This window comes from Ovis canadensis, chromosome 13 (assembly GCF_042477335.2).
Source record: "Ovis canadensis isolate MfBH-ARS-UI-01 breed Bighorn chromosome 13, ARS-UI_OviCan_v2, whole genome shotgun sequence".
Taxonomy (NCBI): domain Eukaryota; kingdom Metazoa; phylum Chordata; class Mammalia; order Artiodactyla; family Bovidae; genus Ovis; species Ovis canadensis.
Genome location: NC_091257.1, coordinates 82,775,336 through 82,801,382, shown reverse-complemented (window position 1 = coordinate 82,801,382; position 26,047 = coordinate 82,775,336). Strand labels below are relative to the sequence as shown.

Genomic DNA, 26,047 nt, shown 5'->3' with positions numbered 1-26,047 from the left:
CCCACACAGTGCTACACTCCCCGCCCCACTGGCCTGAGCAGCTGAGCCTGACTGAACAATGGTATGCAGGGTGCACACACTGGACCAGAGCAGCTTCTAGCTCCCAGCTCAGGTACTCTCACACAGACATCCACTGGGATTTGAGAGCTTCAATATCATTCTCTAACAGTATAAATCTCAACATTTCCAAATTAACTCACAGAGTTACATTAAAAAAAAAAACAACAACGAAACAATCAAAAGGCTATCAATTATTTCCTTGGAATTTTATAGAGGAAGGAATTCAAATTTTAGAATCTCTTCAGATGCTGGGAATTATCCTAAAGCATCTGCTGAAATTATTTTCAGGGTTCATATCGTCAAAAGTCACATGCAATGCTTTTTCAAGCAAACTTTAACATTTAATTCTCTGAGACAACTTTAATACTCTTAAAAAATTAAATAATCAAGTAACTGTGTTTTTATGTAGCCTCCAATTCTATATTTAAAAGTAATTACTACTCAGTTAATAATAAATTAGGACAAACTAAATTGAATTTATGAAGGAAGCTTTAGGGACATTATACCTGTCGATCCTATCAGAAAGAGGGCAGTGACAACAGAAAAAGGAATGATCATTAAAGAGAGACATTCACGCGACACTAACACAAATCTGGATTTCTTAGTAAAAACTATTTTATGACATTACAAGCAGAACTCACTAACACCAGTTCAAAATACTGAAACAAACAATAACCACTTCAAACATTTATATTAGAACACACATAATAATGCAAAAACTTCTTTAGTTTAAAAACATTTTAGAAGCAAGAAAAATAAACAAATTTTCACCTATATTTAAATACAAGCATAACGAATACAATAACAATTCAAATAACTTCTTCATAAATGCAATATTTAAATGTGTTAAATAACCACACAATGACCTTATGTATCTGACAAGCTGAAGGATACTTATAGCAAACTTAAATCACTGAAACATGCCTGGACTCCCGGGCTTATAAACTCTCCAAATGATTAAAACATTAAACTCCATCTAAGAAGTTAGATTTCATTCCAATCTAGTTGGATTAATAATCTTAGATTCAATATACCATTAGTATTTATGCATAAAAACATAAAGGCACCCATAAACTCAACAAAATCCAGAAAGCAACTGGCCATGGTAAAGGACATTACTGAATAGGATGCTCTACTTGCAAATGCTTCCTAACTCTTTGTGACTGAAGAATCTAACCAGACATAGTAGGGTACACAGGCTTCAAACACAAAGGCAGACTCTCCTTTGGGTTGCCATCTAATGCATAAACCATCCTCACTACACTGCAAAAACTGAAACACTGACTGATTCTGCCATTAGACTCTGAGGCAGTGCCTAAATCCTATTTGATTCTGAATTACTAGCACCTGGTTATAGAATTCAGAAATGCTTCCTATAAATCACTTATAAAACCTAAGAAACTATCCAAAATCTAACTACTAAAAACTGTAGAGCTAAATTTAAAAGATCTGTTTTCCTTTTCATAATGTTTTAGACTAATAGCTTCTCTGTTATATTAAGTACACAAAAATTATGAACATGAAAATCTAGTTTAAAATTTCTCTGCTTGTTTTATATATCTGGGCATTGAAAGTTATTCTATAACTTAAGATTAAAAAAAAACAAACTAAACTAAACATGGCTTACCATAATCTCTCAGGAGAGCTTGAGCAGGTCTTTCACTGTCAGGAGTTGTGGGTTCTGTGCTTCCACCACTCGCTGAACTAATACCACTATTTGTGCGACTATGACTCTTGAAGTTATTTTCTCCACCACCCTAGTCAAAAAAAAAAAAAAAAAGAATCAAATATGCAAATATGGACAGAAGCCAATCACTAAAAGCCATGTAGGTAAAATGGAATGTGCCAGCTAAATAGCACAAACTGATACATAGATAAAAATTGACAAAGGATTAAAACTGTTGTGGTATTTTTTTTATATAAACAGGATTAAAACTGTTGTGTTTTTACATAAACACCATTTACTGGTGGTATCAAGGGTCTGATGATTAGAGGCTGCCCATTCTGGAATCATCTTTGCTGCTGTTTAAAAGGATCAGACTATTTCCACCTTCACTAGACTTCAATAGTTAATGGTTCTGGGTCTGTAAAAAAATACCCTAGTGCCTTCCAGAAAAACTTCAGAATAGGAATACATCTTAAAAAACAAAACACAAATAAATGACTTTCCAATGTTACATAAAATACACAAACAATAAATATATGATTAGTATATATAGCATATATTAGTATAGATAGATAGATAAAGATCAACTCATATGTACAAGAGCTAATGAAGGTATCTGCTGAAGACTTCCCTCATCTCCCCTACAAACACATTTCATCTTATCCATGTAAGGTGACTGTTATTAGCGACCTACTGGGACGTGAACATAATTTCCTTAATAATAATTTGATCACCCATCCTACATCCACTCATCTCACCCCAGCATACTCGGTTAATTCCCTGCCTACCAACTGCCTGCCTCTATTCCAGGTAGAGGCATCACACATCTTGAAGACAGAAGCAGGGAGCATTGGAGTCTCTGGAAAGTATTTCTGATTTAGAGGCACTGGTGCTGTGGGAAAACCTTCAAACTTTGGTCTAGAGGGACAGAAAGAGCAGCTGAGATCAAAAAGGATAAACTAGATGGTGTTTACAGCAAACACTACATCTACTACAAATACATGGAATCAGAGAATAAGGGAATTTTTCTAGATTATTCAAGCCAATTCACCAACACAGCAAAAGATATAAAAGCTTTAGGTAAACACTGTCCAGGAGTAAAAACACTGTTTAGCTGGAATTTCTCTCCCGAAGAATCTCTCAGGGACCTAATGAGACACTGAAAGGTAAGAAACCTCAAAACAGATAATATTTTTAAAAGGACCCACTGAATCAATGAGCTGAATCTACAAATGCCTTTAAGAACACAAGGACAGACATTTTGGAATATAATTCACATAAAAACAGAAGTTGATATTCTCTGACTAATTACATATTGTATGCTTCTTACCATCTCCATTTGGCAACCAATAGCTTCTAAAAGTGCTGAATCTTGAACAATATTTAACATTGCCCCTGAAACAACAAAAAAATACATTTAAATACATGACAAGAATATGAAAATGTACAAAATATCTCAATTAACAGCAAAGATAAGAATATGATTTTAGCAGAATATTCCTGGAAATTCCATAAGATTACTGATAAATCTATCAGTTGGTCAAAAAAACTCTTCAAAAATGACCTAATTCTGATCTGCCCCCCCAAATTTTAAAACGACATTTTTCTAAAATAAATCTGAATGTCAAACTTTGTTTTGTATAAAAACATGACCAATTTTTAAATTGGTGTAAAAGACTAGATGTAAACATCTCAATTTCAAGGGTAATATAAACTAAGAAAAATATTATGGAACATTTTAAAAACCAGATTCTGATCTTTTCAGTATAAAATAACAAAGTAAAAATCCACAGCTGTATCCTTCTGACCAACTAACTGCTTTTTAAGAATGCTTTTAGGGCTTGCCCACAGCTGCATATTCTGAAGGCAAGCCGCATGTATTTATCACCAAGGAACTCACAGCCCTAGAAACTAGTAAAGAAACAAGACGGTGAACCGTGCACTCCTCGTCCCAGTGGGGGAGTGCTCCCGAGTACTAGGGATAGAGAGAACAGTAACAGTTTTGCCAAACTATGCAAGAGTGACAATTGGCTCTTCCTTGGAACATACAAGGGGAGCTTCTACAGAACAAGGATAAAGCAGAACTAAATACTCCATCAACTGTAGAAACTATCTGATTTCAACTGATATGTGTTTTAAACAATCTAAAAAACTACAACTTGGAGGCCCTCTCATATTGAGCTTTAACCTCTGTTCATTAAACTCCTTTCCAAAATGAAAGGATTTACTCTTCTATTTATTCTCCCTTCTTGCTGCATAACACACTATAATTACGGGGCACCCACTCCGACCACTACTGTCACCACAAATTCTCCGGCCTTGCTGTTTCCCCTCCTGAAATGAAATCCTAACCTCACTGGTGCCTATTCAAATCCTGCCCTTTAAGATCCAATCTAATTTCCACTTTCCCCTATGAAGTTTCCTTGCTCTTTCAGTTTATTCTCTCTCAACACTAAAGACATCCAACATGACATGCTATCAGCACTGCCTTCTGCTGTTATCTGAGTATTCTGAGAAGGTGTTTCAATCTCTGCAATGAGACTTGCTCAAGGATAAAAGCTGTGCAATTTGCTTCTTTCTCCTCAGAGTACCTGTACTTAGGACCATGCCCTTAGATTTGATTAAAAACCAAAAAAGTACAGTAAGAGACAGCTGCAGTAACCAAGTTGAGAGGTGATAAGGGTTTAAAATATAGAAGTGGCGATAATGATGAAAAGTCATTCACAACAGTATGATTAGAAAACCAGTAGGAAACAATAAGGGAAAAGGGAGGAGGCAGAAACAGTTACTCCTCAGTCTCCTCTTGGCAGGTTCTGTCATGACTTCCACAATTACACCCAACTCCAAACAGCCTTGCATGTACTAACGGGCAGGAGGAAAAGGCAGAAGTAAAAGTAATGATGGCAGAGAGGAAAGGGGAGAAAAGGGGGACGCAAGGAGAGAGGAAGGGCAAGTGGGGAAGAGAAAAATAAAGAACACACAAAAAACTAATCCAACATGACCTACCAAGACAACTGATTCGTTCCTTCCCTCATCTCACCTCTTCAAACTTTTTTCAAGTTTAAGAGCAAACAATTCTGCCTCTGATTAAGAATTAAGTAGGGCTGTACTTCGCTTAGGTTCCTATCACTGACCCCCTGCCTCAAGATGCCTGAGATCAACAACAGTATCTGGGTTTCCACTTACAGAAAAAATGTGTGAACACAAACCTAGTATCATTTGAGTGTTGTTGGGGTCCGTTTCCGTTTGCAAGGCACCTATTAGTATATTCACAAGTCTCAGCTTCAGTGACAAAAAAGTTATTGGTTTATCATAAGAAGAGCTGTCATCATTACTAAACTTTCCTTCCAGGACTACCTGCGGAAGAAACAAATAACATTTAATATCACCTGCTGCGGCACACTACAGTCCTGTAGGAACTGCTACAGTGGACAAAGAGAGGATCAGTCCAACGAGCAGGGCTTTCAGTCTGACTGATGGTAGCCAACCGTGCTAAAGTCTATCACTAACTTACACAACATAGGGGATCAGACACACTAGCCTCTCCCCACGTGAAATAGTAGAACGGCTGAGTGACAGAAGAAATACCTTCGCAAATCAACTTTGCTGATTCACCTGAAATAATCTGAAATTTTTAAGAAAGTTCCTGTTCCATCTTAAAAATATATATTGACTTGAATTCGCACACAAAACATAAATAATACAAAAAACTTTAATAAAATCTTACCTCAGATTTGACTGTGCCAAAGTGATGTGGGAGGGGCAACAAAGAAAGCAGGATATTAATGGAAGATCGTCTCAGTTCTGTTGGGTTTACATAGCTTTTGAATTTTGAGAGTTCTCTGCAAAAAAAACCCAAAAGCTATTAGTATTTCTGAACTGAAGTATGTTTTTAGCTATTGCCATATATATGTATTACACTAATTTTTCACAATACAAGTACTGGGTTTGGTTTTACAGAGAATGCAGAAACTACTTTCCACTGAGTTTATATTCTGTAATTTCTGTGTGTTTGAGAGAGAGAGTCGCACTGTTAAACTGTTAGGGAATTAAACTAGAATCTGATGGATTGATTTTAAATATCAGGCCTATGCTACAAAAGACCCATGGGCTGGGGCTACTCTTATCCCTCTAGACCAGGCAAGAAAGGATTCAATACACCCATGGACAAATCAGAACTGAAGGAGTTCAGGGACAAGGTGGGTCTAGACACTCTACTCTCATTTAATGTGGCCTGAGAGCCCTTGGATTACAAAGACCACTGCACAGGAGAAACTGGGAAACCGGGGAGGAAGCACCAAAATAGACCAGGCCAAAACCAACAACTGACATACTAGTACAGGATGAAAGCTTACCTGTCAGGCAAAATGGTTTCAAGAGCTGAAATAAAGTAAGGAACCACAACGTCAATCCCTTTCAAGTCACAGCAGAACAAAGGAGGGGAGTTTAGAATAACGCTGGCCAAGACAGGATGGCACACATAATCATTTATCTGCAAACCTTGAATTAAAAGCATGTAAAATCTAGGAAAGCAAGAAAAAAATTTTAAACAAACTGCTGGTCAACCGTTTTCATTATCACTAATATTTTCTACATAGTCATCTTAAATTCTATTTCCAGTCTTCACTAGTTCTATCTTTTAAAAGGCATTAATGAAAGTTAGAACAATTCAGAATCAAATACACTAAGAATCAAGTTATAATTTCTTAAAAGAAAAAAAAAGATTCATGTCTATTACACTTTCTTGCAGTGTTAATTAAGCCTTGCAACTCAAAGTTACAGGTGCCTGCAAATGAAGTAACTAAAAACAAAAGGCCGCAGTAATTATCAATAAGCTGGAGGAATGACCAAATTAAATTTCATGTCAGTAAAATTTTGCAGTATTCCAAAATTCCTGGAAAAAAAAAGTGTGTTGTGTCTTTTCCCACTTCCCTACTATTTTGGGGGCACGATGAAAGAAAGAAACCTCATTTGACCCTTTACGAACAACATGAAGGTTACCCTGAGTAAGAATCCTTTTAGGAATGTACTTAAAGTGTACCTTACTTTCAACATCCTCCCCTAACCCCCAAAGAACTAAGCATTCAAACTTCTATCATTCAAGAGACACTATACAGGTATACTCTTCAACTATATAAGGCATTTTCTCCACAAAACTCCTCACCTCCTGTTTATTGCTCAACGCATTTCAATCTACCTTCTCTTTCTGGAACTCAACTAAAAACATGTTATAACAAATAACCAGTGGCCTCTCAATTGCTGAATTCAAAAGACATGTCTAACTCTTAATTTACTCTGCTTTTTGAAAGCATCCAACCTTTTGAGTACTCCCTTCTTCTCTTATTCTTCTCTCATGTCTATGGCTAGTTCCTTTAACAAATCTTATTCCACATGCCTCGTAATACTAGTGTTCCCCAGGCTGACAACCTTGGTTCTCTAAGCTGTTAGTCTGGTTAAATAATACACAAGCCAGCAAACATAATCAAATTAGTCTCTAGCTCCATATCCACTAGCCACAAGCACACTGGAGACCTGAGGACAGCACGTGTCTGACTCTAGAACTCCCTGTGCACCGTGTCTGGCACAAAGAAGGAACTTCATAAATATCTGTTGGTAAATAACTCACAGGCACCTCAAATTCAACAGCTTCAACACTAAGCCCATCCTTGGCCCCCTCACACATCTGTTCTTTGGTTGGTCACACTACAACCCATTCGATCTTATGGGCCAAATGGAAGGCTCATGGTCACAGCCTTCCCCCTTACTGCTACTGACACTGTTTGGAGTACCACCCCAACCCATAGTCTCCCTCCTAAGAAATCTGTCCCCACAAGGGGTACCTGTATGTAGTATGAACCACCTACACAGCTGTAGCTGATTAGACCAGAGGCAGACAGCTGATTAATCAGATCCTCTTTCCCAGGAATCTGAAATTGGGATTCAGAATAATAATTGGCCTTTGTGTCACTAAGGCAAAGGCCATGGAAATTTGGAACTCAGAAGTACACTACAATGTAAGAAATTGCTATGCAGATAACAGAAGAATGAGGCAGTTCTAGAAGGCCATGACGACAGAGAAACAGAAAGGAAGAAAGGTGTTTTGGTCCCTGATTACTTTCTAGCCCCTGGTTTCTGCCCTCTGTGAGACCCTGCTGCATGTCCTGATCTTAGAGGATATTAAATAGCATGAGTTTCTCAAACTGTTGCTTAAGTCACATTAAGAGGGGTTTCCATTAAAGTCAACAGCTTATTAACTCCTGATTAGTTCCCTGCATGTACCATTCTGTTTCTACCTATATCCTCTACTTTTTCTGAGTCAGTTTAATCTCCTCTCCTGAGAATCTAGTATGTACACAGACACCTCAATGTTCTTTCTAATATCACTTCAGCAGCTGTGTGAAAGATCAGTTGAGGAAGGCAAAAGAGAGTCAAGAAAAATAGGAGGTCATTACCAGTTAATCTAGGGAAAAAGTGACACCTGAAGTGTCATGGTGGGGACAGAGTGGAGAGATTAGAAAGAGAGTTAAGTAGAAGAAAGGCAAGAGTTGGCTGACCACCTAAAGATACAGAGGGAGAGAAGAGAAGCCTAAAATGATGGCAAGTTTCTGGCATAAGCAACTGAATGGATGGCAGAGACATTCAAAAAGACTGGCTGAAGGTACAGATTAGGATAGAATGACCCCATTCAACTTGCTAATCCAGTCTAAGTAACTAGCCATCTAGCAAGTCCAGCACGATCACCCAACTCTCTGCACTCTTTCTTGAAGCCCCGGAGCAAGGGCATGCTGCTGCCTCCTCTGAATGCCTACAGCATTTTACCTGTGTCTCTCTCCTGCCAACTTCCTATTGCTGCTGGACTGGTATTACTATGCACATGGTTCTGCTTGAGAAACTTAGCTCCTTAGAGGCAGGATTGACAGCGAACATTTTTGGATCACCTATAGTGTCTAATACTGTGGCAAAAAAAAAATGTATCAAAAATCGAGTGTGGCCCTTCCAAATCTCTCTATAATTATTACATGTCAATAAGTTGGAATAAATACTTTTAAAATAAAAGAGATGTATTGGGCGTCCTCACGAAATCTAGTATGGTAGGTAAAAAGGAATTCAAGCAAAACTTTCAATTACTTACATGCATTTGCAGGTATTTAAAACCAACATTTACTTATCAATTCAGCCTACCAAGCCATGCTACAATAGACTTTCACTATCACAACTATACAAATGGAAAAATAAACAAAAAAATTCTAAGACCTGGATAAATAAGCTGGCAGAATCTCTTCTCCAGTCTTCTTGCTACAAAAAATCCTACACAGTGTCCCACAAGCCTCAGCTCTTCCTGCTTCATAGTTATCGGGAAATTCACTTGCATCAAACATAGGATTGGAAACCATGGTGTCTGTGGACATTTGTGACCCTTTCCGTCGAAACTCCATGCTAGCTTGTGTTGTAATGGCTGGGGAGAAAAAAGGAGGGTTTTATTATATTTGTTGATATGCAAAAAGGCTCATGGGACCCTGGACACAAAGATCAAATGTTGGTGTCATTAAATAGCTACTTGAATAGAATCCAATAATGCTTTTGTTTGGCAAATGCTTTTGGTTTTTTTTTTTTAAGGGCTCTCTGAAATCTTCTTTGAAAAGGGGTAACAATTAGTTTATAGTGGTACTGTCAGTTAACAGATTCAACAAGAAGCATTTTTCAACTGAATTTCTGATTAGCAGAGTACATTTATATATATCTGTATTCACACACATACAGATATATAACACAGAATTTGGCTTTTCTATTACTTATTCTGTTTTTTCCTCTCCCAATAAAAGTGATGCTTAAACAATAAGAAAAAAAGGTGCTGCAATTTACACATTACCCCAGACAGACATCATAACTGAATGGGTAATCCCATGCCAGGGTGTATACTTTAGGGAGAGGACAAGGTAAGGAAAGAATGGGTAGGGAGGAAGAGAGAGCATTCCCACCACCCACCCAACTCCAAAACACACACCAAAAATTGCTCAACCAAGCAAAATGAGAATGAATTTTAACAACCACAGACAGCAGCTAACTTGAGGTTGATAAATCAGAAAATTGGATTGGGTAAGAAAGATTATCATGGTCATTTGTTGTCACTGAAACAGAAGCCCTTCGAAAGTTGCTTGTGTTTTTAGGAAAAGATTTCATTGTGTAGTGAAAGTCACTCTGAAATCTTTTATCACTCTACATGAAATGTTTAAATTATTTTATAGTAATAGATTTACCAGAATGCAGAGTCAAGCATAAATCTTTATGCAACTTCCCATGAGCCATTTTTAGTCCTGAATAAGGTATCCAGCAATAATACATTTGAAAAACACTACATGCAGAATGCATACAAATCAAACACTAAATCTGTATAAAAATAAGCTTAAGCTTTAAATTAAAAAAAAAAAAAAAAGCCAAAACACAGTTAGTGCAAAATCCTGGAATTCATGACATGACCAGACTAGTGTACAAAATAATGGGACTGATTCAGGCAGATTAATTTGCTTTTGCCAACAATCTTCCCCATTCAAAACACAGAAAAGTATTTTTCTTCCCAAGTGCAAAAACTACAAGAGACAATGACAATCAAAAATTTTAATGGAATTATGAAAAAAAATAAAAACATGACTGCAATTAAGGAAAAGCTTCTGGTTCCTACTTACAAGATTTATAAGAAAGAAGAATTTGGATAAAAGATGCTGCAAGATAATAGAAATAAATGGAAACAAATCAAAGGACAGCAGTAATTATAAAATACTTTAAAGATGGTGAAATTTTACAATAAGTTAAGAAGCTTTTTAGCTTTTTAAAAGTTAGGTTAAAAGCTTTATGATACCACAAGCTAGTTCAAAAACAGGAAACTGCATTCAGATCCAAAATTATGATTTTTGTATCATGCAAAACAATGAACGGAGAAAATTACACAACTACAAGGAATTGAGGTTCTGAACTGCCCATAACGTGCATTAAAATTTTAGTTCATTAACCCTTCCCAGCTCAATGTTACATTTACAAAGCACCATATACTGTCATGTATATCTAAAGCTAACTAGTTCATAGAAGCAAACATTTTAAGTTAGAGGTGAACTACATGGCAGAATTCCTTGATGGCAGCCAGTACTTAGAAAACGGACTAATAGAGTTAGTATTCTCCAACTTTCCCCAACCCCCAAATCCTCAAGAGCAGCACCCAAAAGGACTTTAACCCATTCAACTGTCTGGACACCTCCTATCTCCTGAGTAATACGACAGATTTTCTTATCTCTGAACACAAGGTCAGAGAAGAGCTGCTGTCCTTTCCCCACCAAGAAAAATGGTTACGAGTTGAAAATAAGAATTAGTTGCCCACATACAATGTGAATTTTAGTTTCTATCTTTTGGCATGAGAGGATGAGACAAGCTGTTAAAAACTCCCTATAGAGTGGGAAGATTTGTAAGTTCCCTTTAAGCAAGCCCACCAAGGAAGCAGCAGGTTGAACCACTCTGGATTCAAGGATTTTAGTGTCAACAGCTTGATACTCAAAAGTTACACTGTAAAAGAATTATATCTTAGTGAAAATAAATATATGACTGACTCAATCCAGAAAATATAATACAATAAACATAAACATGGGTGATAAAATTCAAAATATAAGGCACAAGAACATAAGAAAATAGAAGCCAGAAAGTTTTTTAAGTGTTTTCATTTAGTCATCAAATAAATACATCTACTTATCCATAAGTCAAACTTGTAAATAAAATATGAAATGGTAGAATAAAAGGTATCTGAATTTGAACAAAACAAACAAGGAATCCCTAAACTCAATCATGCAACCTCAAATTATATTCCTGAAAATGTCTTTATATCCACTACTCTTCTAAATTATTTAAAGATTTATAAGAACATACAGAATAATTACATGTGTATAATGCTAACAGCCATACACCCTTAGTTCTGAGATGATATATAAAAGAAAAGAATTTATTTCTGAGAGAAAGCAAGATACCCTTATGGCTATTTTATTAGTTTTATCCTTGAAATCAACACTGTCCCCAGAGATGCACTGTGTGTGGTAGTTGCTCAGTTATGTCTGACTCTTTGTGACACCATGGACTGTAGCCCACCAGGCTCTTTTCTCCATGGAATTCTCCAGGCAAGAATACTGGAGTGGGTTACCATTCCCTTCTCCAGGGGATCTTCCCAACTCAGAGATAGAACCTGGGTCTCCTGCATTGCAGGCATATTCTTTACTGTCTGAGCCACCAAGGAAGATGCATAATCTAATGCAATTAGGCATCCTTTTATCTCAAGTTATTTCCAACCCCAGGGGAAAAGTGCTTCTCTTACCAATCAACCAATATTAATTATATTATTACACAGAGCAGAATTAATGCATAAAGCACAGTGCCTGGTACAAAGTAACCACAACTCAATAAATGTTAGCCATTATTATTATTCAGCTCTATTCATTCAGTCATAAATATTCAGTATATTCTATAGGACCCCACCCTCCCATCCTGTACCCTAATGCCACTACTTACAACTGTAAGGGTAAGATGACATAGATAAGATTTAGGTAAGAGTTTCATTTCGGAAATAAAATCTAAATGAAGATATCAAGGTTGAGTTATTAATTCTTTATTAATCTTATTTACTTACAGAGCAAATGATATTTTTTAAAATGTGCCCTTGAAATAAACTTTTCTAGACTAAAACTTAAAAGGACAGTCTTCTGTGAAGCAGAAATTTGATTTATATACAGTAATGAGCGAATGGCTGTCAAAATCTAAGAAAACACTTCTTGTGAAATTTCCGGTCAATCATGTTTAATTCTTTATATCAACAGTATTATCCTGGCTGACATGAAGGGAACTTCCAGGTCACCTACTGAAAGGAATCTGATTGAACAAAAAGTGGCTAGCCTGAAATGTGTCTAATAAAACCAGACAAAAGCCAAACCTCGTAGAATAAACATGAAAAGGACACATAGGAAAACGTTCAAAATTACTGCAGCTGGAAGGGGTTAAGCACAAGACACTGCTTGGTCAGAGACAGAGAGCTTTTTAAGATACATATTAATCTTGCAGGTAGGAAAGATTAAAAAGAAAAAAAAGGAAAGAAAAAAATGATAACATATTTCTTGAGCAATATTTACCAGTCATGCTGCTGTCTCTGTTTATCCCATTATGAAGTTTACAGTGAACAAATGCTGCATCAAATAACCATGATCCAAAGAGATTCAAGATGCTGTTAACCTTTGGTCTCCGGGGTGCAGGCAGTGGCCGGGGTTCTGAACTAGTCTGATTTGGACTTGACAGAGGAGAGGTGGAGGATGTCTGGTGCTGAACTTTCGAGGCGTGAGCAGTACTAACCTGTTAGAAGAACAAAATAATAGAGCCACAGTGACAAGAAGTTTGCAAAAATAGCAGGACTTTTTAAAAGGATGGCTGATTAAACAGCCAATTGTATGTGGTATAATAATGGTGATGAAAACTCTTACTGTGCTTGTCTTCATGGTGGCCTTATTCACAGTAACAGCCCGGTGCCTCCGGTTATGTGGTGGGGTGGTATTGACAGCAGTGCTCTGAGGCATACTCAGTCTGTTCACGGGTGTTGGAGGAGCACTGTCTGATCGGGGTCTAGAAATGCCTTTAAAGAAAGACAAGAGGAGTTATTCTTTTTATTCCAAATATGTGGTCAGCAAATCTTCCTCAAGCAACACTGGTGAAGGCTCAGGACTGACTAGTATAGCAGAGACTACAAGCTGCCTCCCAACTGCCACCCATCCTTTCTTCCTGAGTTACAGAACACAAAACTCAGCTGGACGTGGCTACCCATAATAAACAACTACATTCTGAAGGCTCGCTTATGGCCAGATGTGGCCATGTTCTCACCATAGAGAAGTGGGCGATTACTGCGTTAAGTCTTCTCCAAAAATCCCTTTTTAAGCGTCCTTTTAACAACCAATCAAAGATAGATGCTTCTTCCTTCCCAGTTACTAAGAGGACGGCTGGGACTCTTTCAACCATCACGGCCCATAAGAGTGTGCACAAAGGATGAAGAGCCAGAAGATGGAAGTGCCCTGGGTTTCTGAGAACGGTGGAACTGCCATAGCAGCCCTGTACAGCTTAGCCTGGGGCTTAACATGTATGAAAATAAGCTACTCTGTTTAAACCCATTGGTATTTTTGACCAAGTGGCAGCCAAACTTAACTAATGTATTATCTCTGTAATACCTCTGTATTATATTAAGTATACATAACAAATGTTTTTTAAATGACAGGTATTACATATCAAGGGCTTCCCAGGTGGCACTAGAATCTGCGTGCCAATGCAAGAGATGTTAAGAGATGTGGGGTTCAATCCCTGGGTCAGTAAGATCCCCTGGAGGAGGAAATGGCAACCCACTCCACTATTCTTGCCAGGAGAATTCCATGGATGGAAGAGCTTGGCAGGTTACAGTCCACGGGATCACAGAGAGTCAGATACACCTGAGCATCTGAGTACATTAAATATCACTGCTCTTTAACAGGTTAAAAAAATTCTGACTTTTCATGTGAAAAACAGTTTAAAACAACGTTTCACAAGAAGTATAATTTGCTTCCTAATGATTCATATAAGAATGATACCTAACACATTTTAACCTGCATTTTCTAGGATTATTAGTGAAATGACACTTCTCTCTTTTGCAAATCATTTATTCATAGCCTTTGTCCACTTATCTACCGGGTCTTATTCTTTTCTCTTTGCATCGCCTGATCTATTCAGCATTTATATAATAATAACAAAAACACTCAGGCTATTACATTAGTTGCAAATAATTTTTCCTAGTTTACTACTTGGCAATCAAATCTCTTCATCTTTTTCTTTGGGCTGTCCCCTAATAGTCTCTAAAACCAGACTCTAGAGTTATCTTCAAACATTCAGCAACATATACAAAATTCACCTAAGAATGCATCCACCAGACAGCTGATTCCACGCATGGCACGAAAAAATATCTGAGGCAGATGTTTAAGGCAGGGATACTGATTCAATTCTTGTGGCATTCCGCTCACATTTAAGAACTGTTCCTGAAATTTGGGAGTAGAGCTTATAATGGCTGGATTACTCAAATCCACGGGATTACTATCAAAAGAGAGAGCAAGAATTAATTATACATTTAGAAATTTCTTTAGCAAGAAAATGCATGCAATCTAATTTTAAGAACAGGGCTGTGTGTACCTATTTGATTCAGAGAGGAGATGAATCTGTGTTTAATAGGCTAGAGAAGCAAACATCAACTCTACAGAAGACCTGCAGTATGTTTACATAAACTTCATTTGCCTATTCAGAGAATGAGAACCAAAATAAGACTAGAAATTTTTACTTTTTAAAAGTATATATGGATATATTGTTATATGTTTGGAATTAAGCAACAGAATGGTAAAATTATAAATAAATGTACAAGAACCCCAAGGAGAAAATTTTACTTTAGTATTAATATTTCCAATTTTGAAAAAACTACGTGAAAATTGGGATTAGTGCTTCCGTTCTTGTGCATGCACTCAAGTCATACATTTTGATATATTTAAAACAACATATTTGGGCTTGAGTATTTCCACTGAAAAACAGATTTATGTTTTCATTCAAAACAGTCTGCTTAAGTGTCCATTAAACAGCCTTTCCAACTCAAAGTAATAATGTTAGTTAACGCATAGCCAGCCATTTGGAAAGAACTTCCACTAGCTACAAGATCAAAAGAATTAAGCTGAGAAATATAAATCAGTGGTTTATAGAGGACCTGGGCCTTTGAAACCTTTTTTCATCCAGTTAGACTCTTAATTTCATGTAAATGAAAGTAAGGACAGAAGAATTGTATGGAAAAGGGCTTCTAGTATACTGTATACTTTAGTATACTATATCCACAAAACTGCAGTTCACTCTGTGGGGTGGAGGAGAAAAGCAGCCTCTAAGGACTTCCCTGGCAGCGCAGTGGTTAAGAATCTGCCTTCCAGGGCAGGGGATGCAGGTTTAATTCCTGGTTGGGGAACTAAGGTCCCATGTGCCTCAGGGCCAGAGAAAGAGAGCAGTGCATATGCATAAGATCATCAAAACAGCCAAGACAGACAGATGACAGAGCAGCCTATCCCAAGGCTGCCCAGATCCCTCCAATCACGAGTACCGAATGTTCACTGCTTCCCGACGCCCAGTAAGACCTCTCTATTATCACACAATAACGCCTCTTTTCCACCAGCATTTGTTCAAATTCCTATTCTGTATATTCAAAAAAAAAAAAGTGACTAAAACATTCTTTCAGCTCAAGAAGGACAGAGTATGAAGAGATCAATTAATAGTGAAGGAGTAGGGGCTTCCCTGGTGGCTAAGTGGTAAAGAATCTGCCTGCGAATGCAAGAAACACAGGTTTGATCCCTGGTCTAGGAAGATCCTACATACCATGGAACAGCTAGGCCCACACACCACAACTACTGAGCCTGTGCGCTAAAGCCTAGGAGTCACTACTGAGCCCACTCACTGAAAACTACTGAAGCCCACACGCCCTAGAGCCTGGGCTCCACAAGAGAAGTCATCCCAATGAGAGGGCCATGCAGTGCAACAAAGAGTAGCCGCCTCCGCTCACTGCAATTAGAGAAAAACCCATGCAGCAACAAAGACCCAGCACAACCAAAAGTAAAGACTGTAAATAGTGAAGGAAAAGGAAAAGACTACCTAAGAACCACCACTAAAAAAAAAGAACTACCATTAAAAAAGATTCCACTACTAGAGTTTTACTGGTGGCGTATTTCAAATTCTTAAGGAATATATAACTTTCATACAACAGAGTACAGAAAAAGATAGAAGTTTCCTAGTTTTTTAAAGTTGCCAAAATATGAATTAGTCAAAAAACAGAAAGAGAGACAATTTGGGAAAATATTAAAAGAACAACATTCCATAATTAAGCAGAATTTATCTTTAAAGGATGCAGGATTCAACATCGGGAAAAAAAATTAATATACTATCAACAGATAAAAGAAGAAAAGATATTTAATTGCTTAAACAGATCCCAAAACATGACTTGAAAATAATTCAGCCCTATTTCCCATTTATATTTTTAAATTTATAATTCTTTAATTACTTATGAAATCACGAACACAAGAAACAGTAACTATCTAATATTAACAACCAATATCCCACTCAAAATTTCATGCAGTAGAGGCATTTGAGTGAAAATCAGAAAAGAGGGATGTCAAAACAGTGTCATTTTAACACAACAGTGTTGTAAAAATTCTGACCAGTATCAATAACCTCAGATATGCAGACGACACCACCCTTATGGCAGAAAGTGAAGAAAAACTAAAGAAAGTTGGCTTGAAGCTCAACATTCAGAAAATTAAGATCATGGCATCCGGTCCCGTCACTTCATGGCAGATAGATGGGGAAACAGTGGAAACAGTGTCAGACTTTATCTTTCTGGGCTTCAAAATCACTGCAGATGGTGATTGCAGTCATGAAATTAAAAGATGCTTACTCCTTGGAAGGAAAGTTATGACCAACCTAGATAGCATATTAAAAAGCAGAGACATTACTTTGCCATCAGAGGTCCATCTAGTCAAGGCTATGGTTTTTCCAGTGGTCATGTATGGGTGTGAGAGTTGGACTATAAGGAAAGCTGAGCGCCTAAGAATTGATGCTTTTGAACTATGGTGCTGGAGAAGACTCTTGAGAGTCCCTTGGACTGCAAGGAGATCCAACCAGTTCGTCCTAAAGGAGATCAGTCCTGGGTGTTCATTGGAAGGACTGATGTTGAAGTTGAAACTCCGATACTTTGGCCACCTGATGAGACGAGCTGACTCATTGGAAGAGACCCTGATGCTGGGAAAGATTGAGGGCAGGAGGAGAAGGGGACGACAGAGGATGAGATGGTTGGATGGCATCATCAACTCGATGGACATGGGTTTGGGTAGACTCTGCGAGTTGGTGATAGACGGGGGCGTCTGGCGTGCTGCGGTTCATGGGGTCGCAGAGAGTAGGACAAGACTGAGCAACTGAACTGAACTGAGAACAATATACAAAAATAATTGTAACAAAAGTGGCAACTTTTCAAGCACCTACCATATACCAGATGCAGTCTTTCACATTTTCTTCAATTCTTATAACAATATGGACACTATAATTATCCCCATTTTATAGACTAAAAAAGACTCAGAGAGACTAAATTGCTTGCTCAAGCTCACAAAGGAAACAGTAGTAGAACACGAACTCATATACAGGTCTTACTGCAATCAAAATACTTTTAATGAATTACCACAGACTCAAGTATAAATGTCTGGAGAATTTCATGGACAGAGGAGCCTGGTGGGCTACAGTCCACGGGGTTGCAAAGAGTCGGACACGACTGAGCGACTTCACACAAGTATAAATTACTAGAAAGGAGACAATTTTTATTTGCAGATATATGCAAATATATATGTCTGTTATATCTAGAAATCTAAAAAGAATCGGTGAAATACAGCATTAAAAAACCCCAAATATAATATACAAAAGTAAAATACGTAAAACATTTTCTTTACAGCAGCAGCAGCCACTTGTAAGATTTAACAATAGGAAAAAAAAGTTAGCCTTTCACAACATCAGCAATAAATACATAGGAATAATGGCAAAAAAAAAATTATGCAGATGTACAAAACACTTCCACAAGATATTTAAGATTCTTAAAAAAAAAAATACCTACTCTTGAAAGGCAACCACAATATATTAAGATGTCAGCTGCTCCCAAATATAAATACAAGCTAATACAATTCTCATCTTTGGCAGAGATGAGAACTGCTTAGCTGTTTGGTAATTTCTCTTTTCCTTCTATGTTCTCTTCTAATTTAATGTGGTATATGTGAGTTCCAGCCAAAGGAATATGGGTAGCAGTGATTCACATCAATTTAGGAGCTGGTCCATAAAAACTTTCTACATAATTTTCCTTGCTTTCTCTTTTCCAACTTCTAGCCAGATACAGAGGCTTCTGCCTACAAAGTTAATGCTCTAATAAAGCCACATGTTGAAGATGGCGGAGCCTTTGCCAGCCTGAGGCCCTGAACAACTACCTAAGCAAAGCTGCTCCTTACCCAAGGCTTTTATGAAACATATTGTACTAAGCCACTAAAATTTTCAGGTTCATCTGCTAAAGCAGGACATGTTCCTTACCCTAATGTATACTCCAAACCCCAACAGGTTTTGTGAGGTTCTTCTCTTCACGTGTACTTTATAACATGTCAAATGGATTATAAAATTCATCTAAAATGTTAAATAGGCAAGAGGGATTCTTAAAAATATTCTAAGTGGAAAAAGGGAAAAAGTCATTAGTTCTACCAAATACCAATAACTGTAGCAGGTTAAAGTAATTAACTGTGACTCCTATAAGAATGAATGGAAAGATCAATGGAATAATGTGCAACCCAAAGACAAAACCCATACATATAAAGAAACTTAATGGCACAAAGAAAACAGTCAGAAGCAGTGTGTGAGTATAGATGAGTATATACCTGACCAAAGTACACTGAAGACTTTCTAATCTTAAGGAAACAGAAAATGGTCACAGAAAAAGGTAGATGTAAAAAAGTAAACTAAAATCACTGAAAGATGAAAAACAAACTACAAACTGAAAAATAAAATGACAGAATATAGTTAAGACCCCTAATTTATAAACAGGTCATAGAGAGTAATTTAGAATCACTAATATACAAACAGAAAAATGAGGCTCATCAAACTAGAAAGAAAAGATGCAAGGAAAAAGTTTATGAATCAAATAGTACACAACAGAATTAAAGTTCCACAGAGCACAGGATGGGGCTAGAAGAGAGAAAGGTAGGAAGCAATGAAATTGAATTGAAAACAATATCATAAAGAAAGAAAGAGCATGAAGTATTATTACTTTTAACAATTTGTCCCTCTGTGAAATTTTATGCTGTTCCCTTAGTGGAATTTTAAACAAGGTTACCAGAGGAGAGGCCTTGAGAATAAGATTGACCAGTCAGTGCTGGTCACAGAGAGGAACAAGGTAGTCTTCAGCCCCCATAGAATGTGACAAAGTCCTGGAAGAGAGACTGTCACCCAGGCGGCAGCAACAGGCAGGAGAACAAATACTGCACCTACCGCAGGGAACAAGCCCCTAAAGAGTGTGGCCCAAGAGCAGCTGAGGAGAGCCTGACCCTGCCAGGATGAAGGGGCATGTGACGCAGATGAGTGTATTGTCCAATTTGGCTCCATCTGACCCCTGGGCTTGGCAGCTACACTGTGAACTCCAACAAGGAGTTACAGTATGGTTCCTGCCTAAGACATTTACTGGGTAAGGACACATGAAATACAACAACAAAGGTACCTTAACATATGTAAAAAGCGAAACCAAGTCTGTGCAACACACTCATTATCCATTTCAGGAGGGATCAGACTGGCATCTTCATCGGGAACTTTAAATGGAGGAAATGAAGGACCATATGTAAAGCGTAGTAATCTAGAAAATTAAAAAAAAAAAATCACACCACTAAGTTCGTTTTTAACAGAACTGAAGATACATTCAAGCATTAAAATATAGTAAGAGAAATATGATAGGAAAAAATAAATGAAACTTGTATTATACCTCACTGAGGTGAATAAAATAAGTGAAAACCCTTTTATAAAATAAACTGGAAGAGGACTTTCAGTTTTGTAAAAATTATTTTAAAGTATTTATTTATTTAAATATCATTTATAATTTATCTCATATATTTATGTTATATGATTTATATTATAAATTTGTTATTTACTTATATGATTTCATTATAATTATAAAATAAGTGATTTTATAAATTAAATATTTCTCATAAATTTTAATACATCTTATTATACATAACATAGTATGTAATATACAACACTGTATATAAATAACACTTATACAGAATATAATTTTATAATGTATGCTGCTGCTGCTGCTGCTAAGTCACTTCAGTTGTGTCCGACTCTGTGCGACCGCATAGACGGCAGCCCCCCAGGCTCCTCTGTTCCTGGGATTCTCCAGGCAAGAACACTGGAGTGGGTTGCCATATCCTTCTCCAATGCATGAAACTGAAAAGTGAAAGTGAAGTTGTTCAGTCTTGTCCAACTCTTAGTGACACCATGGACTGCAGCCTATCAGGCTCCTCAGTCCATGGGATTGTCCAGGCAAGAGGACCAGAGAGGGTTGCCATTGCCTTCTCCATTTATAGTGTATACTACAACATAAATTACAAATTATATATAATTTTATAAAATTACAAATTATTTAAAATTTTAATTTATAACTGCAAATAACAAATCATATAATCATGCACAATTATGCTTATATTGATTATATAGTCATATAATATAAACAATAAATTCTTTTTTAAAAGATTCATCACACTACAAATGCCTTCAACACAACTAATTTATTATAATTTATTCATAACAACTACAACATAACTTTACATGAAGTTTAGAATTTATGGTATGTGTCCCATAAATTGAATTTGACAATTCAATTACTTAACTAAATACTAATATTCCAAATGTATTAAAACTGTTCAAAGCTCTTTGACTCAATTATTAATCTATTATACTGAGAACAGATTATGATCCATTACAGCTAATCTAAAAATATATCTTAACAAAATAACCAGAATACAAACAAAGACTAAGTGTAAAGTACTTGCAAATCAACAATATTTTTTCTTTTTTACTTTTATATCCTCCTTTCTTTACCTCTTTTTGTTTTTTTTTTTTCCTGCCCCACTGAGCAACTCATGGGATCTTAATTCCCTGACCTGGGACTGAACCCAGACCATTAACAGTGAGGGTGCTGAGTCCTAACCACTGGACTACCAGGGAATTCCCAACAATAGTTTTTAAAAGGAAAACACAGAGAACAATTTAAATATCAAAACAGCAGAGAAACTATTAAATGAATTATAATTCCATTTATATAATGAAAAACTATAAGGCCATTTAAAATAGGATCTTGAGATCTATGTAAGAAGAAAAAAGGTACATGTAATTACTGGGACAAGAGTCAGACATAAAGTTAAAAAAAAGCAGGTAACATTATATAGAATAATCTCAAATTGATTTTTAAAAAAGATAGAAAAATATATATTCAAAGATTGGTTATTTGTAAGTGATGGATATTTCCCCTTATGTCTTCCAAATTTTCCATTTGTATTATACTTTTATAATCAAGATAAAAAGATGTATTATTTAAAAATAGATTCATAATAGTGACATTCATAAAGACATACCAGAAAAAACAAACAAAAATTCATCTTAAATGATGATAAAGATATATATATTAACTCATAAAAAGACCAATGTACCTTCTGATACCACCTATAATACCACCTAGTAATACCACCTATAAATTATCTGTTTCCACCTCCTCCACTAACCCTCCCATTAAGTCTAAATCAGATTAAGTCTAATCAGATCTCCAGTCTCCTGTCAGATTAACTACCAGCTGACAGGAAATATAAGGGAGAGGAACATATTAATTAACAAACCTAGGACATAATCAGAAAAATTCAGAATGTGAAGCATTCAATAAGACAAAACAAACCAGTTCAACAAAAAACACCTGCAAGGAAATAAAAATGAGAGAGCAGGAACCTACAGTTTAAAATAGGCTTAAGAAATATGTCAACTAAATACAATGTCCATACCTTGTCTGTGTTCTGATTCAATGGAATCAACTATTTTAAAAAGTTGTGACATTCAGGGACATCGGAACACTCAATAGCTAAACAACATTAGAAAACTGTTAACATTTTGTTCATGTGTGATAATGGTATTGTGATCATGTTTAAAAAAGAATGCTCAGCTTTAAAGAGTTATATATTACAAGAAATGAAAAAAAAAAGTCCGAAAAAAATGAAGCTTAACGGTTTACTCACAGAATAGTGATGATATTATATATAAATGGCTAAAAAAAAATCATTATTATAAAAAACTACCTACTTTGGTTACAGATGAGAATATTATAGTATGGTCCTATTTCTGTAAAATTATTTATAATAAGATTTCTGGTGAACTTAACTCTTTCTGTTATAACTTTCTTTGGTTCATTTTTTTTAAATAATCTTAAACATTTTGGACTTCCCTGGTGGCTCAGACCATAAAGTGTCTGCCTACAATGCAGGAGACCTGGGTTCAATCCCTGGGTCAGGAAGATTCCCTGGAGAAGGAAATGGCAACCCACTCCAGTACTCTTGCCTGTAGAATCCCATGGACGGAGGAACCTGGTAGGCTACAGCACATGGGGACGCAAAGAGTCAGACACGACTCAGCGACTTCACTTTCACTTTCTTTCTAAACATTTTAATAATTAGAATTAGAGTGGGATTTGGGGGGTGGGAATAGTAGGGCTCAGAATTCATCTGCCTCTCCAACATACTTTCTCAATCTAAAAGGTTTTAGATTAAACAGCCACAAGGCCAATTGCTACATCTACTTTTAAAAACTGATTGATTCTATTAACTAAAGTATAATAATAAGAGACACAGAATAGAGACTTTTACCACGTACTCCAGAAAGACACAGAATTAGCGGAAGGCTGCCTACAGCCAGATGGATGAAAGAAGGCAAGTTGATGACAGTAACTTACCTTGAAGTGAGCGCACAGATGACCTTGCTCCATTGCTCCACCACTGCCGGGTGGTGCCTCCAGTTAGCCACCATCTCCTTGGCTGTTTTCCAGTAAGGAGGTGTTGGGAAGCACCGCGTACATGCTAGTAACCAAACCTCAAAGAGAACACCAATCAACTTCTCTGCTAGATTCTCAGCAATGCCACCTTACCAACAAAAAGAAAACATCTTTGGCATACTTATTTGTAAAGCAGACTCTTTAACTCACTGATTTGGGAGAACTGGTCAAAAAATTAAAATAACTGCAATGTTAAGTTTTGACTTTCAAATAACCACTTAATAGTAAGAACAAAAAACTACTCTTAGGAGCTCTTATGAAGGAAATCATGAACACATCAACCCATTATCACATAGGAAGTTTTCGAGTGACCCTGCTGGGTTCTTATGGAAGATCTTAACCTTCCAGGAGCACACACAGAAGAAGGGAAAGGATGAGTGCCTACAATGAGCGAGTGTTATTAGTTTCTGTGCCACATGGCTCATACACGTGACCTCACATTAATTCTGCAGGGTAGGTTTTTATATCAATAGTATCTATTACCAAGTACCAATTATATCCATTTTGAAGATGAGAAAACAGGTTCTGGAAATTTAAGTAACTTGCCCAAGTTCACACAGCCAATAAGAAAAGAAATCAGAACAAATACCTGAGACTTCCTACCTTCAAACTTTGCTATAAAATGCTTCATGTGTTTGAAAGCCAACCTTCAAGGGAGAGGGAGACAAAGAAGGGAGCCAAAGGACTAGTTCTGGTAGGACAAAGCCTCAAGCATGAAAATAGAGCTGCTCCTCGGTTCCAAGCCTGGGAACTAAGGAGAACAGCAGCGGTCTGTACTCTGCCTAGCCACAGAAGGCAAACTCTGGATTTCCATACAGAACAAAAAGTTCTAAGGATTTCAAATGAGCAAAAGTGAAGTTTCAACAATAATAAGCTCCAGAAAGGGATGGATGGCTTGACTTATGGTGCTGAATCCCTGGCATGGGGATTGTTTAAGAGAGAGGCACACTACCTGTCTGGCTAGCTCATCACCAATCCCAGACAGGGTATTTCTATTACGGAGTCCCTTTCAACACTAAAATTCTTCCTGGACACTGCATTTATGTGAGAGCACAAGCACACTCATATGTGTTAATAAAAAGAACAAACAGATGAATAAGCAACAGGGGAATCGGGAACTAGAATTGTCAACTTATTGTCTGTGTACATTCTATTGTCTGTGCTCTATTATACAAAGCAAGACATCTTAAAATACACTCTGAACTCATAAAACTGAAGGCTTTTTGATGGCTAGGTAATGAATGACATACTTGTCATACTTCCAAATAGAATACTTTAAGATTTTCTAGGTTTCATTTGCTAAACGAAATATCTTCTACAGCCATCAAGTTTTCAGTCTTCCTGGATAACTACTTTGCAATCAGGTACATTAGTTGTTTCTTATATAGGCGATCTGTCCTGATACATTGAACAAGCTACTGTTGCTGTCATTATCAAACATGTACATTATCAAACACTGAGTCTCTCCTCATACTGGTTTGTCAACTGTAGTGCCAAATTTTAAATCCTTACTGAGTCTACTACTCATTGAATCTAAAAGTGAACTGTGTTTGGAGCTCAGCAATAAATCAGAAAAAATAATCAACAAACCTTGAACAGTTGGTGGCGCTAGAAGTATGTCATTAATCTGCAGAAGAAACAACAATAAGACTTCCCAGGTTTCTCGGGCCATAATGGATGACTCACGGGCCAGTTTTTGAATGGCTCTCAGGACCTGTAAGCATAGTCGGATCTGACTGGAGCCCTGTTCCTGTCTAAAGAAGACAGACAGACATCACTGACAAGCTTAAGGACAGAATGCAACAGTTAAAGACAGGCAACTCCCTGACAGCACCAGCAGACAGAACTAGGCGCACCCTCTTCAGTTCAAAGCTACTTCCTCCTCATGCAGTTTGGCATTCTGGGATGTAAACCTACCACTCCTAAAGAGCTTGAAAAGCTCCCGAGGAGAAGGAGGATACTAGAAAGTGGACTTCGCCTCTGGGTTTTCTAAGTCTGAAATGTGCCTGGCACATACAACAGATACTCCATAGGTTTCTGCTGAATGAATGAGTAAATACCCACAGCTACTTCTGCTGCTCACACAGCAGAATGACCTTTGTATTCTTTAAAAAATTTTTAAACATATGTTCACAAGAATTCAGCATGAACTTCATAATGCTCACAATCCCTTTGAAGTTAATGTCTGATAGAGAAGAGCTTAAAAAATGAAATATTCTAACAGGTCCCCAAAACTGATGGGATACAGAGATAACTTCCTCAGAAATGAGCACCTGCTAACTGTGGCTCTATCAAAAAAAGGCAACTTAACCCAAAGGTACCCAAGATACTCCCAAAGAAGTTTTATAGCTCTCTTTACTTCACAACACCATTTTTCCCCAACAGTATTATTACATCAGTGTATCAGGGTTAGGGTTGAGGATGAAGATAAAAGTACAAGCCCCAGCCCTTATTCCCACTATCCAACATGGATCACCTTAAGATTTTCAAGAATCATAGTAAACCTACTGCATTGGCAAATAGTGAACTGGCTTCCAGAGTTCCCATGTGAAGACCAAGGCAAGTAACTATCATTATTGAAGTAAATCTTGAGGCCAAGTTTCTAAATG

At 37.0% G+C, this 26,047-nt stretch overlaps 1 protein-coding gene across 9 annotated transcripts in view; it reads right to left on the bottom strand.

Moving 5' to 3' along the window:
* Nucleotides 1-26,047, bottom strand: part of RALGAPB (Ral GTPase activating protein non-catalytic subunit beta) — a 93,331-nt gene that overhangs the window by 39,914 nt on the left and 27,370 nt on the right. For 5 of the 9 annotated variants that reach the window (XR_011248014.1, XM_069546965.1, XM_069546959.1 and 2 more), the window contains exons 4-16: nucleotides 25,029-25,192; nucleotides 23,340-23,526; nucleotides 20,073-20,204; nucleotides 14,673-14,851; nucleotides 13,228-13,376; nucleotides 12,883-13,099; nucleotides 10,411-10,446; nucleotides 8,981-9,182; nucleotides 6,082-6,249; nucleotides 5,454-5,568; nucleotides 4,936-5,083; nucleotides 3,057-3,121; nucleotides 1,688-1,817 (exon numbers count right to left, since the gene is read on the bottom strand). Coding sequence is in view for 8 of the 9 variants with exons in the window: in XM_069546965.1 (XP_069403066.1) it covers nucleotides 1,688-1,817; nucleotides 3,057-3,121; nucleotides 4,936-5,083; nucleotides 5,454-5,568; nucleotides 6,082-6,249; nucleotides 8,981-9,182; nucleotides 10,411-10,446; nucleotides 12,883-13,099; nucleotides 13,228-13,376; nucleotides 14,673-14,851; nucleotides 20,073-20,204; nucleotides 23,340-23,526; nucleotides 25,029-25,192 (1,892 nt within the window). In the remaining variant the exon portion in view is untranslated. The remainder of the gene's footprint in view (nucleotides 1-1,687; nucleotides 1,818-3,056; nucleotides 3,122-4,935; nucleotides 5,084-5,453; nucleotides 5,569-6,081; nucleotides 6,250-8,980; nucleotides 9,183-10,410; nucleotides 10,447-12,882; nucleotides 13,100-13,227; nucleotides 13,377-14,672; nucleotides 14,852-20,072; nucleotides 20,205-23,339; nucleotides 23,527-25,028; nucleotides 25,193-26,047) is intronic. The other 4 variants (XM_069546967.1, XM_069546961.1, XM_069546968.1 and 1 more) reach the window with 1 other exon arrangement.